The sequence below is a fragment of the Rhinolophus hipposideros genome (genome assembly GCF_964194185.1).
Source record: "Rhinolophus hipposideros genome assembly, chromosome: 7".
Lineage (NCBI taxonomy): Eukaryota > Metazoa > Chordata > Mammalia > Chiroptera > Rhinolophidae > Rhinolophus > Rhinolophus hipposideros.
Window position 1 is genome coordinate 9,927,755 of NC_138053.1, and position 15,626 is coordinate 9,943,380.

At 46.0% G+C, this 15,626-nt stretch overlaps 1 protein-coding gene across 3 annotated transcripts; it reads left to right on the forward strand.

Moving 5' to 3' along the window:
- Positions 1-5,974: 5,974 nt before the first annotated feature.
- ZNF3 (zinc finger protein 3) lies at positions 5,975-15,531 on the forward strand. 3 transcript variants are annotated; one of them, XM_081054017.1, is made up of 6 exons: positions 5,975-6,125; positions 7,468-7,579; positions 9,544-9,642; positions 10,986-11,077; positions 11,367-11,493; positions 13,309-15,531. In XM_081054017.1, exons 3-6 carry the CDS (start codon positions 9,588-9,590, stop codon positions 14,376-14,378), a joined length of 1,344 nt encoding a protein of 447 aa, XP_080910143.1. In that variant the 5' UTR covers positions 5,975-6,125; positions 7,468-7,579; positions 9,544-9,587; the 3' UTR covers positions 14,379-15,531. The 3 variants fall into 3 exon arrangements, with proteins under 3 accessions (XP_080910143.1, XP_080910142.1, XP_080910144.1); XM_081054016.1 differs by lacking the exon at positions 5,975-6,125 and adding an exon at positions 6,180-6,298; XM_081054018.1 differs by lacking the exons at positions 5,975-6,125; positions 7,468-7,579 and adding an exon at positions 6,207-6,298.
- The last annotated feature ends 95 nt before the right edge of the window (positions 15,532-15,626 follow it).

Below are 15,626 nucleotides of genomic sequence, written 5' to 3' on the forward strand. Positions count from 1 at the left end.
TTGGTACTCCAGAGGTTTTGACACCCCAAGGCAATGCACAGCTGTAAGGTTTGGGGTGAAAAGCCTATCTTGTGATAGAGGGCACCGTGGCCAAAGGGATGTTTTCCAGAGCAGCAGTGTTAAAGGTGTACAGATAGAAAAGGACCTGGAAATTGGTTCTCTCAAAACTAGCTGTCTCTGGCCTGCACTGTGACTCAGGTGGTTGGAGCGCCAAGCTCCTAATGCAGAGGTCGCTGGTTAGATTCCCACAGGGGCCAGTGACCTGCGCCCTCTACAGCTAAGATTGTGAACAACAGTTTTCCCTGGAACTGGGCTGCTAAAGGCTACCATGTGCTGGCATGAGCTTGCTGCAGTCAGCGTGAACTGCCAGCCAGGCGAGAGCTGCTGTGAGCTGCTTGAGCGGCAGACGGGTGACTGGTGACAGACTGCCCCAGCCGGGGGGCAGCGCAAGGCTCATAATGCCAGCATGGGCCAGGGAGCTGTGTCCTACACAACTAGACTGAGAAACAACCGCTTGAACCAGAGTGGGGGGGAGGAGGCAGAAGAAGGAGAGGAAAAAACAAAGCAAAAACTAGCTGTCTCCACAAAGTTTGGGAAGATTTGTGTGTTCTTCACTCCACCCCCACCCTCACCCCCACCCCACCTCACGCCCGCCATCCCTACCCCTGAATTTTCATACCCTTGTCTTAAGTCTGAAAAGAGACCTGAGTGAGGCAACCAGCTTCCTTCCTTCTGTTGACTTTTGATAAGGCTTACTTTCTTTTTTTAACTCTATCCCCCCCCCCTTTCTTTTAGAATAAAACTATATGAAAGTTTAAACATTTTCTTCCCCACCTTGAGCATTCCGGTGACTCATGGCACTATGGAGACTATAGACTCGGAGGAATAATCATTAATAGAAGGCTTTTGAGAACTTGGCTGGGAATTAACTAGGTGGCTTGGTTCAGGCACCAATGGTAAACTGCAAATTGACTTCTCAGCTCCAGAGTAATAATGTTGATTGCCCTGAAGGTGCTGGGAGTCTTAAGAGCTGTTCCCTGAGGGTTGTCATTAGGAGAACTTTTCCGAAACAAACATCCCCTCTCTGAGGAGCCTCCCTCTAATTCCATTCTTGCCATTGCCTCCTTTTTTATCTCTGTTCTTGTCCTGGGTGTACATGTGCAAGGATAAGGAATTGAGAAGAGAAAAAAATAAAGCCCAGTTTGAAGGGGGAATTGAGTTCATTGAATGGCTTGGCTATTCCAAGTATTTGCTCAAATTTTCACGGGTCTAGAAGAACTGGAAATGGGTCACACATCCACCTCTCAGGCCACCCTCAAGTGGTATGAATTACTTGTGTATTTTGTTCTCTCTTGTCTCAGGGCCTTTGCACTGTCTGGTTCCTCTGCATACCGTGTTTCCCCGAAAATTAGACCTAGCTGGACCATCAGCTCTAATGCATCTTTGGGAGCAAAAAGTAATATAAGACCCCGTCTTATTTTAATATAATGTAAGACCAGGTCTTATATAATGTAAGACCTGGTCTTATATAATATAATGTAATGTAATATAATATAATACAATATAATACCAGGTATAATATAATACCGAGTCATATTAATTTTTGTTCCAAAAGACGCATTGGAGCTGACTGTCCAGCTAGGTCTTTTTTTCGGGGAAACACGTAGAACACTCCCCTTCCCCTCAGTGGCCTTGTTGTGTATTGGTTTAGTATAATTTCAAGTCCACTTGTTCATGACTTAAGTGAAGGTATTTTAATCCACTTGTTTGTGACAATGACAAACACAAAAAAAGATGTTTTTTAGAAGTAAAATTGTTTTGATATAAGAATGTGTTGTGGAAACCGGCGGAACCGAGAAACTCAAGCGGCATGCAAGAGATCAGGGAGAACACAGCCGACGCGCTCAGCGGGATTGTTCCCAAAGACTGAGCACTTACTGGGGTCGGGCGCTTTGTTTTATAGGGTTAGGCTTCTGGGTTTGGGAGAATTCGCGCCATCGCTATTGCGCCGCTAAGGGATTGGTTAAAGCTGGCGGGGGTGCTGGGGAGGTGAGTTCCTAACAGCCGTGACCTCTCGAAAAGTGTTCTGACAGGAAAGCCTCTGACGGCTGGGCTCGCAGGAAAACTGTTCTGATAAGATATCGGAGGAGAGAGGGGGGTGGGAAAGCCTCTGACCACTGAGCTCGCAGGGAAAAACCGCTCCAACAAATGAAGTAAATCATGCCAGGATGTCATCATTCTTCATCTGTTGTCAGCAGCCCAGCTGCTGAGGGGCCCTGCTGGGGACTTATCCATAAGAACCTGTGGAGAAGCAACTATGGAAAGGGGACATTTAGATTATAAACACTTAGAGTTTGTGAGGACTATCTGAGAATTTCCATTCGGGCAGGGCGACTCTTCACTAACCTAAACACTCTCTGAAGACCTTTGGGGCATTCGCTCCTACTGTGGCCCAAGTGACTCTGGTTGGTGGTGGTGATAAACTATGCAGTGGTCCCATGAAAGGAAATTGCCTGGCAACACCAGCATCTAGCAATGTGCTCTAGTAGGGCCGGGTGGGGACCCCCATAGTAGAGGCCTTGCGAGGCCCCCTGGACTCACCTTTTCTTGACCTGTAGCTTAACAGCAGATCAAGCCCCTGCAGCAAAGGTCCCCTGTCCCCACTCAGTTCCCTGTTTTAGAAAATTACCCTGAAATTTATGATTAACTCCCTTAGGCTTATTGATCAAAATCTCTATGGTCTAACATTCTTTCCAGGCTACTCCCGTTATTGTATCTGGGTTGCTGATGCCTCCACCACTGGATAGCCACGTTGCCAGAGGGAAGTCTCCATGCAAACCTGCTCACGTAGCCTCTGGAGGAATGCCCAGATTTTCCGTTAAATACCCCAAGCCAGTCTGAGAATGTTAAGGCAGTTTTTGAAAGTGTTAACCTGCTGCCTTCTCAGATCTCAGGTGCTCTGACAATAAACACTTATCCTGTTGCCCAACTCCTGTGTTAGTCTATTGGGTAAGCGGTGCAGGCACAGGCACAGGCAGCACGAGCCTGGACTCGGTTGCCCTCAAGTTGCCCTCCAGTTTCAGCAACAGAGGATTTTCACCTTTGAGCTAGCAGCTGGAAATCAGCTCTTGGTTGTTTACAGATTCTCCTGAGTACCTCCTTGTTTGAAAAGGTACACCTCATATGAAATTTGGACTTTATTCCTTCACTTTCCCTTGCGTGGAACAATAATGTGATTAATCTGTCACTTGTTTGAAGTATGTTATTTATTTATTTTGCTTATTAAGAAATATCCTGTATGCTATTGACTTGTGAAATTATAATTCCCACACAAATCTGTGCTAAATAAATTGCTGGCAAAGGCAGAATCAGTCTCTGAGTGTAACTTTTGCTGTCTCCCTATAACAAAAGTAAAACAGGCCAGCATCTCTTCTGGAAAGTCTAGCCTCGCCTCAGAGCCCTGCTCTTTGTTTTCTAGAACATACCATGTTTTACTGGAATTGGTTATTTAAATTATTGTCCCTAGACTGAAATCACTGATGTGGGAGCTCCCTCACTATAGAAAATTTAAGTCTACTTTTCCCTAGTTTCTTAGCTTCTTAGCCCCTGGCTTTGATTACTCTTCTAATCAGTTTCTGAATCCTAGACTAAAGATTGCTCCTAGCCTGAATCACAGAACTCTCTCAGATAACTACTTAAAAGCCTGTGACTTCCCAACATCCCCTAAGCAATCCCAGACCCCTCAGGCCAGTATACTTGTTGATTGTAATCATTGAAGCCTAATGGTTCTTTCAAATCCATTCTGGTCCCAGCTCCTGGACAATCCATGCCACCTGAATGACTGGTTGAATGGCCACAGACTATATATAGTTAATGGATTTATTAATTAAAATCTATTTTTCCTCATTCAGGGGCCTTGGGGATGCAGAGGATATCCCAGCAAGATTCCCAGTTGCAACCAAAGAAGCCAATGCGGTCTTCCAGGCAGATCTTGAGACCCCTTCCTCTCATCTGAGATCATGTACAGCGAGAGTTCCGTGAATCCCCCAATAGGTAGGGACAGTTCTATGCCCCTGCCCAGCAGAAAGTAGATACAGAAACAGACTGTATCTACTTTCAGACCTTCTGTCCCTCAACTTCCCATAGAGATGTTATGGGGATCTCCTCCCTCAAGGGGAAAACAAGGCAAGCAGTTAGAGATAAACATCGGGTCTCTGCATTACCACCCCAAAGACCTCCCCTCTTTGTCCAAAACTTCCCTTTTTCATTGTAAACAAATGGGTACAAGATACCCAACAAGATCAAACCAGCCACCCACACCTGTGCAGTCTAAAAAGATGAAGTAATAGCCTCTTGTCAATCTCAAGTGTCAATCAAGTGGTCCCATGCCTGGAAAGGAACAGCCAATTGGAGAGAAAAAGATAAAAACTCCAAGTCCTCACACGGCAGGCCCTTTATGAGCCCGGGCCCTTGGCCCTTTGGGCCTTTTGCTTTTTGAGCCTCGTCTTTTGCTTAGCCTGCTCCAAACTCTTTGGAGTGTACTTTTGCTCCTGATAATGCCACCTTGGGCCTTTGAGCCATTCTCTACTGCTCGGGTCCACTTCTATTTCTTTGAAATGTACTATCTCTCTTAACAAACTACTCTTTCACCAGTTTATTTCTGTCTCGTTCAATTCTTTGCTCGAGACGCCAAGAACCTGGACATTGTGTTGAGAAGAACTCACTCTCCGGTAACATCACCAGAGAGCAAGGTCTGTTGCATTCACAGAGATGAGTGGGTGCGCTGTGAATATGCAATAAAAATCGGGATCAAATGTGAGGCAGGGCTTTAAGAGGGACCTGAGAGCCCCAGTTACTCAGGAGATAACAGGATTTTGTTTTGTATATAATCTGTAAGGACTGGATTCCAACACTTGCAGGACTCCTCCTGTGAGGGCATAAAAGTGAGTGAACCACAAAGCCTTGGCCCTCATTCCCTCAAGCATTTCCACACATTCATCACATTGATGGAACTTCACCTGTTTTCTTGGATCAGTAACTTCCCCAACTCTTTTGCTCTCCTGCCTTGTACAGGTTTGTCCTCACAATCACTGATGGGCTGGAATGTTTTCAGATTTTAGTAATTTAAAGGGGGGCATTTTTACATGAAACAGTTGGGGAGGGGGAATTGTCCCACTACCCTTCTTGAGTTCTTACAGCTGGACTATTAAAATTGACGAAAGACTAGATTGATTAATAGGAGGAAAAAAAATTTTTAAAGTGGACACAGATCACAGATAACGCTCTGAGAAATGATGGACCTGAGCCATTTTTAAATACTTTTTAGACAAAGATAATAAACTTGTGAGGAATCTACAGGACACCTAGGTTTGAATGCTCATTAGGTAGGAATCTCAACAAAGTTTGGGCTTGGATAGTAAATTAATAGAGTAACAAGATTTGTTTATGTTAACTTTTCCGCTCTGGATTCCTTAACTCTAAAGGGGTCTTTCCCTCTAAGAGCAGGGCACCTTTCAGGTGCGAGATTGATCAGTTTTTAGGGGGGCACACAGAGAGGTCAGAGTGTTCTCTTTGTATTGGCAGTTTCTTAAATAACTTTAATTCAAAATAATCAATATGCTATTGTGAACTATTTTGGGGAGTCCTGCCCTGGGCCAGGATACACACAGAAAACTTCGTTTGGAAGCATACACTTGGTTTATTTGTAAACTTCAAATAAGGGTGAATTTTTTATAGAGATGCATCTTTCCCAAGTTTGCTGTGGGTCGGCTCTGGACCTGGCTCGGACCCGGGTCCCTCGGGCGCTGGGCGCTCTCCTAGCCCTTGGCTGCCTCTCGGGAGACCACGTGTGGAGCGCGAGCCGGTGGACGCCGTTTCCCCCACGACCCGTCTCGCACCCCCTCCGCCCCCTCCCGGGCCGGCGGCGCCCCAGCACACGCCCTGAGGCGGAGGTGTGCGGCATCCCGCCCAGCCCGGCCAGCAGGGGCGCGGTTTGGCGGGCGGCGGGAACCCGGGGCTGCACTGCCGCGTGCGTGTTCCGGCCTTGAACCCTCGCCTCGCGAGAGAGGCCTGGGGGTTGCAAACCACCGAGAGGCAAAGACCTCCTATTTTCCTAGAGAGAACAGGTGGGCGTGGAGACCACGGGGGTGGGGTAGGTGGCAAAAAAAAGGGACCGACCCGGAAGCGAAACGGAGGGAGCTTCCGTTCTTTGTTCTGTCCCCGGTGTGTGGGTCTGTGACAGTGTCCAGCGGGGCCTGGTCTGTGTCCGGCCCCCAAGTCTCCCGTCCCTGTCCCCAGGGTGAGTCCGGCCGCCCCCGCGGCTCGCGGTGAGACGGAGACTGTAGTCACCGGGGCAGGGGGTGGTGTCCGTGCCGCTGAGTCCCGTGGGGTACCCCGGCCCTCCCGGAGCAAGGTGCCGGGAGGCGCCGCTCCCTCCGCCGCCGCGGGTCCCGGACTCCGTTCCCCCGGGACCCCGTCCCCTGAGAGGGACTCTGCGTGGGAGAGAAGACAGGGGCTCCGGTGCTGGTTTTGTGACTTAGCGCACAGCTCGAGCACTTAAAAGTTCCATTGTGGTTGTAGAAGCTTCTCTGTCTTTAATAAAACAACTGATGACAGCGACCTTAATTTGGTAGTTCTCCGAGACACTTTTCGTTGAGGTTTACACAGTTATTCGGCCTCTCGTCAGGCGTGGAGGTCTGTTTTCACTTCGGTGCGTCTGAGGATCAGGGAATGAGTTCTCCGAAGTGTGCACAGTTAGCATTAGGTCTGGGAGGGGGTGCAAACTCAGATTCCGGGAATAATCCGCTGGCGCCCCGTAAATCGAGTCTTTTAGGGGGAGTGGTACAACTGTGTCTGGCTCCCATTTTCAGTGGTTTGGGATCCCTGATTTGATCCGTTTCTGAAGTGGGATAGAACACAGACCGGTGTTTACGCTCTGCAGGGCGTGTGTAAACTACGAGAGGATCAGTAACTGGATGATAAACCGGAAATCTGTGGACTAGAGAAACTAGGTATTTATCCCCGAGAAAAGTTTGTGGCGAGTGGGCATCATTTGGTTTTAGGCAGTTATGTGGAAAAAGAGTCTATCATTTAAGCTCCGTAGGGCACTAGGTCTGTATGGGGTGAAGGCCCAAGGGGATAGCTTTTCAGCTTACCTCTGAAGACCTCTGATGGCTAAATGTGCAGCAAATAAACAGACTCCTTGCTGAAGTATTAAGAGCACGTAGCAAGTTAGCTGACAGAACGTTGCAACTTGAGAAAGTGTTACTTACACTAGATGGGAGGTTGACCGGGAGAACCTTCAGTTCCCTTTCAGCTCTCTCTAGGGGTGAAATGCAAATACCAGTCGTGGTCTTAATTGGTATTTGTTAGATAGTGTCCTTTTTTTTTCTTATCTATAAATATCTATATTAGAAGTGAAGTTTACATGAATATTTCAAATTCTTTTTTTTTTTTTAAATGATACAGCATTGGCATCCACTAAAGTCAGAATTCCCGGGAACTTGAACACAGGCTCCCAGTCATTTCTGCTCTGGCCTACTAGTGATAACTCCAAGGAAAGTAGGAAAGAATCCAGCAGGTAAAGCGTTCCATGACTCGTTTTCACCACCCGGTCGTCTTTCTCAGACCACAGAAACAGTTCCAGGGAGAGGGGTTGGCAGTGGAGCAAGGGAAGGGCTCTGCCTGCACCTGAAGCTGTGGGGACACAATAGCGATTTTTCTTTCTGTGAAACATTGTTTGCTGATCCGGACACTGGGGACTTGTTCTCAACAATGTGCCTTTGAGTGCCAGCTTTGGTTCACGCAGCTGTGAGAAGGGAGCGTCGCTTTCTTTTCTCTGGAGTCACAGCCTCTGACTTTCTCAGGAGAGTTTGGACTGAGAGCTGATTTGTGGGGCGTGACTGCTTAGAAACAGTCCTGGAAATTGTAAAGTTGGTTGCCAGGAACAAGAAGATGGCTGGCTCTGACACAGAGTTAAAGGGACCCAGATGGGAGGATGATGGTGGCAAGAGGGTGTGTCACCCACCTTGAGCTGGTGGGCCGGGCTCATGCTTGATTCAGTGCTTTTCACTGTAATGGTGTTGGTGGTGAGTATTTTATACCCCTTTGTTGCCCAAAGATTGGAGTTCTCTGAACTTGCTGTGGCTCTCAGACAGGGCCCTCCCCTTTTTATGTCTTATGTGAATGCAGTAGTCTGTAACAATGAAGCAAATACCATCTGCATTCCTGATTTTCTACTCCTTTCAGTAATGCCTTGCAATATTGTTGGCATGCAATAGATGTTTGTTCTATGAGCCCATAAACAGATCCGGAGAGGGAGGTGGACAAAATGAACGGTTTTGTTCTTTAGTCTTGCCTACGTGTAAGTATGCTGTGGTGGCTGCTGCATCCATTCGAGGTCCGTGGATTCTTGCCACAGTGTTCAAGTGTGAAATGGAAACTTCTACTTGAAATCCAAACCTCAGTCTAGGTGCTAATGCAGAGCCACAGAGAACAGATCTCTTTGATTGTCGCGTGTACGGACATTAGTAGGGATAGAAACAGAGTCATAAGTAATAATTGGTCTCTGCTCAGGGACTTACCGCTCTGACCCGAGGAAATGTATTAGGAGAGAAGGGAGAAAAACAAGAAAGTTCGCCGCTACCTTCTCAGTGAGAGGAAACAGCAACTGGCACGAGTCTTTTAGATCTGGGTGAATATATATACCCACTCCCTGTAATGAGACTCGCAAGGATCAGAAAAAAGCCCAAGTTCCTCAGTAATATCCCAGCTTTGGGACTGGAAGCAGACAACTTTTAGAAAGAAAGGAGAGGAAGAATTTATCTTATTTAATTTAATGGATTTGAGCTATTTGTCCTAGTTCTGAGATAGGTGGTGTTTCCCCAGCTTTTTTAAAATGAGAGACAGAGAACTTGTGGAAAGTTTCTCTGATCTCTGTTATTTAGGTGCTATTTCATGGCCTCTTTTCCTTTAATGATAAACACCTAAATTTAATGTAATAGCTGGAAACCTAAGGAAGCGAGTATTTTCCCCTCCTACCAATTCTAATGTTTGTGGGGGGTTTTTCTCCTCTATAAACAAATAGCTTTATCAATTATCCCGAATATTCTTAAAAAGTTGGTATGATGTATACACAGTTTGCAATCTATGTGTACACTCTCTTTTTCACTTTACTCTGAATTTTTTATATTTTTGATAGTTGCTCAGTGTTTCCTTCTGTTCATATTATTTGGCACTGGTGTTCCCCGTTTTTTGTTGTTATAAATATCCCTCCATGTGTGGGGGGAGCCAAAGGTGAGATATTGTGGAGGATCTTGGGCCTTTGTAGTAATCCTCCTGCGGTCTCATCACAGGGAATGGGTGTGTATATCACACACTAGTCCCAGTTGCCGCCTTTCCTTCTCGCTGTTCCTGAGTAATGAATTAAATGCTAGTTCCACCTTTCTGTATTCAGGAGGTGGGCTGTTTTTTTTCAATCTTTGAACCTTGAACTTTTGTTTCTGCAGTGCTTCCTCATGCTCATTCAAAACCTGCTTCTTACAGAGTCTGCAAATAGGAGAGCAGAGACGGAGCTTCTGGCCCTACCCATGGAAACTCAGGCTGATCATGTATCTCAGGAACCTCAGGCCCTGCTTGAGAGTGGTAAGGAATAGGGATTCGTTCAGTCTTTTATTCCGTCATTCAGCAGTCATCTATGGAGATCTCTCATTCACTATGTACTAGGCTGACTGCTAGAATCCGGACGTTGATGAGACACAGTTCTTGCTGTTTAGGAAGTCACAGCCGAGTGGGGAGGCTGACTAAAGCCAATAATTAATGTACTGCTTGATAAGTTTTATAGCTGAGACTTTTTTTTTTTAACTTTTTATATATTTTAAGTGTGTTTTTTCCAGGACCCATTAGCAGCTTCAAGTCAAGTAGTTGTTTCAATCTAGTTGTGGAGGGTGCAGCTCACAGTGGCCCATGTGGGGATCGAACCAGCAACCTTGTTAAGAGCACTGCACTCTAACCAACAGAGCTAACAGGCTGCCCTATAGCTGAGGCATTTTTAAGAGCTGTGGGTTCATTGTGCGGGATGAAGAAAACTGACAGTCACCGAATTCCATCTTTCAGGCCCTTTGTAATAGCCAACTTCATAGTCCTGGTTTGTGCTCTTTAGGACCATTTGCTTAGAGGAGGCTCTTGGGAATTGTTTTGTAGATCACAGGCAAAAGGAAAAACTGGATAGAAAACCACAAAAGTATTTGTATTTTGCTTTCATAGACTGCTTTCATGACTTTGGGAGTTGGAGCCAACTTCAGTCCTAATGGGTATTATTCCCGTGCTTATGAGGAAAGCATTTAAGGACCTTTTTGTTTGGGTGATTCTGCAGAATCTAGTATCTAGGGATTTAGAGTCTCTGAGGGATAAATATTAACCTAAGAATTACAGAAAAACATAGGTGACCAAGCACAGAAACAGGAAACATTTGTAGTGTTTTGAGATTTGTAGATTTGTTGTGGGAGTGGAGAAGAGCTCTGAGTGTTCTGTCTTCAGTCAGGGTTAGGGTGAACCTAAAGTCTGCTCCTAGTTTTCCTCTGGTCCAAGAGAATTTCATGCAAGAGTTTGAGTTCAGAGATGTGGTGAATGGTGGAAGGGATGTGAACTGACAGCCTTTTTTTCTGGCCAAGCGTGGGAGGATGGGCAAGAACACACTCACTCTAACAGTAGGATGAGGCAAGTTTCATTGACAGCAGAGTGACTGGAGAGAAAGGAGGGGACCGGGTGCAGATTGGAGAGCAAGAATCAGCAGGGCTTTGGACATCTCCTCGTGGTGGGCCCACACTGAACGTGCCTGTGGCGAGCACCTTTGGTGGCTGCAGAGGACCTGAACTTTGAAATGTCAGAGGGCAGGAGGCCGAGGTTGTCCCAGAGACCCTGTGAGGTTTCTGTAGGTCGGGAGGCCCGAGAGCAGATTCTCTCATGGACCCTTTCATTGTCCTCAGCTCTTCCTTCCTCAAAAGTGGCTGCATTTTCCAATAAGGACAGTCTGGGGGATGAGATGTTGGCAGCCGCACTCCTAAAGGCCAAGTCCCAGGTAAGCTGTGGCTCCCCTTACCCATCTTTTGTGTCCCCTTTCGTGGACCCTTTTGGACTCTTTTGGTGCTGCAACATCCCATTCTGGGCCCTAACCACTATTCCTTCCATCCAGACCGTCGTCCTTTCCTGCTGTATAGCGGGTCTTTCTTGGACTCTTGGCTCTCTCCACCCTAATCTCCTTTCCCTCACTTCCCAAATATGCATCATTCCACCCTGTCCCAGATTGTTTACTTGTTGTCGCTAGTCCCCCCGTCACCGTGAAGTCGCATGCATGCACGTTATTTCAGGAATTGGTGACGTTTGAAGATGTAGCTGTGTACTTCATCCGGAAGGAGTGGAAGCGTTTGGAGCCCGCCCAGAGGGATCTCTACAGAGATGTGATGCTGGAGAATTACAGGAATGTGTTCTCGCTGGGTAAGGAGTTACGCTTTCTTAATAAAACTCTCTTGGCATTTGTATGCTTCTCTTTTGCTGGTAACAGTTGAGTCACTGACTCAAGGATTGACTTAGTCTCAGAAAATTCTAACAACGGTAATAATAGTAACTCCTATTTGTACAGTAATTTGCAGTTTATAAAGAGCTTTTATATGTACTTTTCATTTAATCCTTACAGAAACAAAGCAATCTGGGTAGCTAGAATTATTCTCATTTTATAGGTGAGGAAAGAGGTCAGAGGTATTAAATGCTTTACATACAGTCCTATAGCTGGTGAGTAGCAGAACTCAAACCCCTAGTCTTATAAGTCCAAATATTGTACTTTTTTCCACGTTATTCTTAGTGTTTAACAGAGAATCCAGAGACTTTTCCAAAAGATTAGCATATTGGGATCCCTGAACATGCGAGGTACTGCTCTGTGCCCAAGTGAACATTCTGGAACTCTGTCTGTCTCCTCCCTTTCTATGTTGAACTTCTCCTAGGGATTTGTTACTTTGTTCAGAACCTAGTGTTAACTGCTGCTCTTGTAGAAATATCAGCTTGTTAGAGGGAGCAATTCGCTTCTTATAGTCTGTGGGCTGTTACTTCCTCATCCATCATCCACTTTCAGTGAGAACATTTTCCTGAGCAATGCCAGGGGGTCCTCCTAACTCCCATTTGAGACCTCCCTGACATTTCCTTTTGTTCTCTACAGATCGTGGGTCTGGGGTTGAGCTCTGGGACTGCTCGGTATGAGCAGAATAAGCCTTGTCCCATGTCTTTCCCCATGAGGAGGATTCCCATTTCTGAATTTCAACATCATCTCTGGGCTGGAATAAGAGGAAGGGCCGACGGTCCTGGGTTTGCAGGGAACTGAGAACAGAGAGGTCCTGAGAGGACCTGTTTGGGTGAGGGAGAAACAGCTACTCCTATCCCTGACACTCATTGCCCAGTATTTGCTTTTGAAAATGTTGAGAAACTAAAAATGCTAACATCTAGACCTTTATACTTATCCTCTGTGCCTCAAGTTTCCTTTAGAAACCCCAAGGCAGTGAAAATAAAGTCAAAATGGAAATTGTTTACCTATCCTCACATCAGCACAGCCTTCTAGGCCCAGGGCCCAGCCAGATGGATTAATTCTGTTTTTGCCTGTTGCCATGGATTTGGCATATGTGGAACTACAAACATGAGTGTTTTCACCTGGGGCTGTGGGGGTCACTAGCGGCCTCATCCTTGTTTCTCCTTCCTGCTCTGCTTCTGTTTCTCATCACTGTCCCCACTTCTAAAAAATTTATTTTATTTTATTGGGGAACAGTGTGTTTCTCCAGGGCCCATCAGCTCCAACTCATTGTCCTTCAGTCTAGTTGTGGAGGGCGCAGCCCACTGGCCCATGTAGGAATCGAACTGGCGACCCTGTTCAGAGCTTGCGCTCCAACTAACTGAGCCATCCGGCCACGCTCCCCGCCCCCTTTTTTAAAACTTCTGGTAGTCATCTCTCCCTAATCTACAGTCTCTAACTTCTCTGAGGACTTTGTCACTTCATTAAATAACATGTCCTTTCTCTTTTCTTTTTGGTTCCTTGCTGCTGCCTGATGTATCCTTTCCTTACATACCCAACTTCTCTATACCTCCAGCTCTTGTCTCGATTTTGCTTCCTGCCTTTCTCCTTCCCTGTTTCCTCAACCCATTTCTTTGATTCAGCCGTGGCTATACACCGCCTGGGCAGATAGAGAGGCATATATGTGATTTTCCTGTTTTCTGGTTTTTGATTCTTTCATAAGGAACAAATGATGTTTGTATTTTGTATTGTGCCAGATGGTGAGAGCAGAACTGAGCGTGATCAAGAAATTTCTGAAGAAACAGGATCACACGGGGTGCTATTGGGAAGATTCCAAAAGGATATTTCTCAGGGTCTTAAGTTTGAAGAAGCCTACGAACAAGAAGTCAGTCTAAAGAGGCAGTTGGGAACTTCCTCTGGAGAAAGACTGAATAGGAAGATACAAGATTTTCATCAAGTGACAGTTGAGGAAAAGCTAACCCCCATGAGAGAGAGAAGTGAGAAATACAGTGATTTTGGGAACAGCTTTCCTGTAAGTTCCAGTCTTATTTCACATCAGAGACTTCCTGTGGGAGACAGACCCCATAAGTGTGATGAATGTAGCAAGAGCTTTAATCGAACTTCAGACCTTATTCAACATCAGAGAATCCACACTGGGGAAAAACCCTATGAATGTAGTGAATGTGGGAAGGCCTTCAGCCAGAGCTCACATCTGATTCAGCATCAGAGGATCCACACTGGAGAGAAACCTTATGAATGTAATGATTGCGGGAAGACCTTCAGCTGTAGCTCTGCTCTCATCCTACATCGAAGGATCCACACTGGGGAGAAACCTTATGAATGTACCGAGTGTGGGAAAACCTTTAGCTGGAGCTCCACCCTTACTCACCACCAGAGAATCCACACTGGAGAGAAACCATATGCTTGTAATGAATGTGGGAAGGCCTTCAGTAGGAGCTCCACCCTTATTCATCACCAGAGAATCCACACTGGAGAGAAGCCCTATGAATGTAATGAGTGTGGGAAGGCCTTCAGCCAGAGCTCACACCTCTATCAGCACCAGAGAATCCACACTGGAGAGAAGCCCTATGAATGTATGGAATGTGGAGGGAAGTTTACCTATAGTTCAGGCCTTATTCAGCATCAAAGAATCCACACAGGGGAAAATCCCTATGAATGTAGTGAGTGTGGGAAAGCCTTTAGGTATAGCTCAGCTCTTGTTCGCCATCAGAGAATTCACACTGGAGAGAAGCCTTTGAACGTAATGGGAATGAGCAAAAATTCTCTCAGAGTTACTGCTGAATTAAATATCAGGGAGTCGACATGAAAGAGCCGCACGCCACACCTGTTTTTCTCAGTTCCTCTGAGCCTAAAGAGCTCCTGCCTTACTATACAAGTACGACCAACTTAGGATGTGTCCCTTCTGGCACAAACCTTTCACTTTAAAGAATGGGGCAAATTGGGCAAATCATCCTGGCACTGTGATTAGCAACCTAGGCAGTTTCCCCAGGAATGATACCAGCCTTGAAAAATTACGAGGCAAGCAGCAGATTAAAGTGCTGGGGTTAGAGGGAAGCTCTGGGACCAATTACCTTCCACTTTGGAAGGGAGTTTGCACTAGACCATTTTTTCACACCAAGAGGGCCTTTCTTTCCAAGGTGTAGGTAGAAGCACAGTAGGAATAAAACTAAGGATTCCTCTAAGAGTTGAAGTCAGTGTAGTCAGCACAGAAGGCAGTGGAAAGAATGTTCTGAGTCCTATTACTTGCTAAGAAGGGGCAGAGGCTGTATCTGAAAGCCACTGTGCTTAACCCAGCTTTAAGTTTTGATAAGGAATGTGCTGTTTTCTTGAACGAGTTCGCTAAGTGTGGAAATTTGGTGCTGAGGGATTTGTTATTTCATTGAGGAGGGCAAGTGGGGGTTTCTGTAGTCACTGTTCTTTAGGGCTCTTGGAGTGGCAAGACCAAGTTTCCACAAACATTCTGGCAATTTCGTCTGAGAACCCCTCATCATTCCCTGTTGTGGTAGGACTAATGGGGAAATCTGTCTAATCAGTGAGTCTAACATGAGGGAGTGGATCAAAAGCATTTAGAATTGGACTCTGTTTCCTCTTCTCTCCCAATTCCTCTCACCACTCCTGTGATGGAAAGGGATTTAATCTAAACCCTTATTTACTAAGGATGCTTTTAAGGAGCTCACTCAGCCAGCTTTCTCTGCCCTCTGTCACCTGCGACCTGTGACCTCTGGCCCCAGCAGCCAGACCGCTCCTAACTCCACCTCTATAATCAACAGCAAAGTATGAATTCAAACAAAGCAAAGCCCAGAGAAGGAAGGCTCTGGCCTGAGCCTGACGGCTGGGTTAGGCTAGAGCCCCTGAGTTTTCCCAGCTGAAAGGATAACCTTTCGTTATGTTTTCCCAATCCTGCTCATCCTGTAGCATAAATGAAGTGCACTATTAAACAGAATAGTTTTTCAGAAGGAGAGATCGAGTGTGTTTTTGCGCGGGGGCCAAATTTAGTTTCAACATGCAACAGTGATTAAATGCAATCTTTAATAATCTTAAAATTTTTTTTTAC

Coding starts and splice junctions, on each gene's coding strand:
- ZNF3 (XM_081054017.1), top strand. CDS start 9,588: ATGGAAACTCAGGCTGATCATGTATCTCAGGAACCTCAGGCCCTGCTT. Junction 9,643..10,985: donor TCAGGCCCTGCTTGAGAGTG/GTAAGGAATAGG, acceptor CATTGTCCTCAG/CTCTTCCTTCCTCAAAAGTG. Junction 11,494..13,308: donor CAGGAATGTGTTCTCGCTGG/GTAAGGAGTTAC, acceptor GTATTGTGCCAG/ATGGTGAGAGCAGAACTGAG.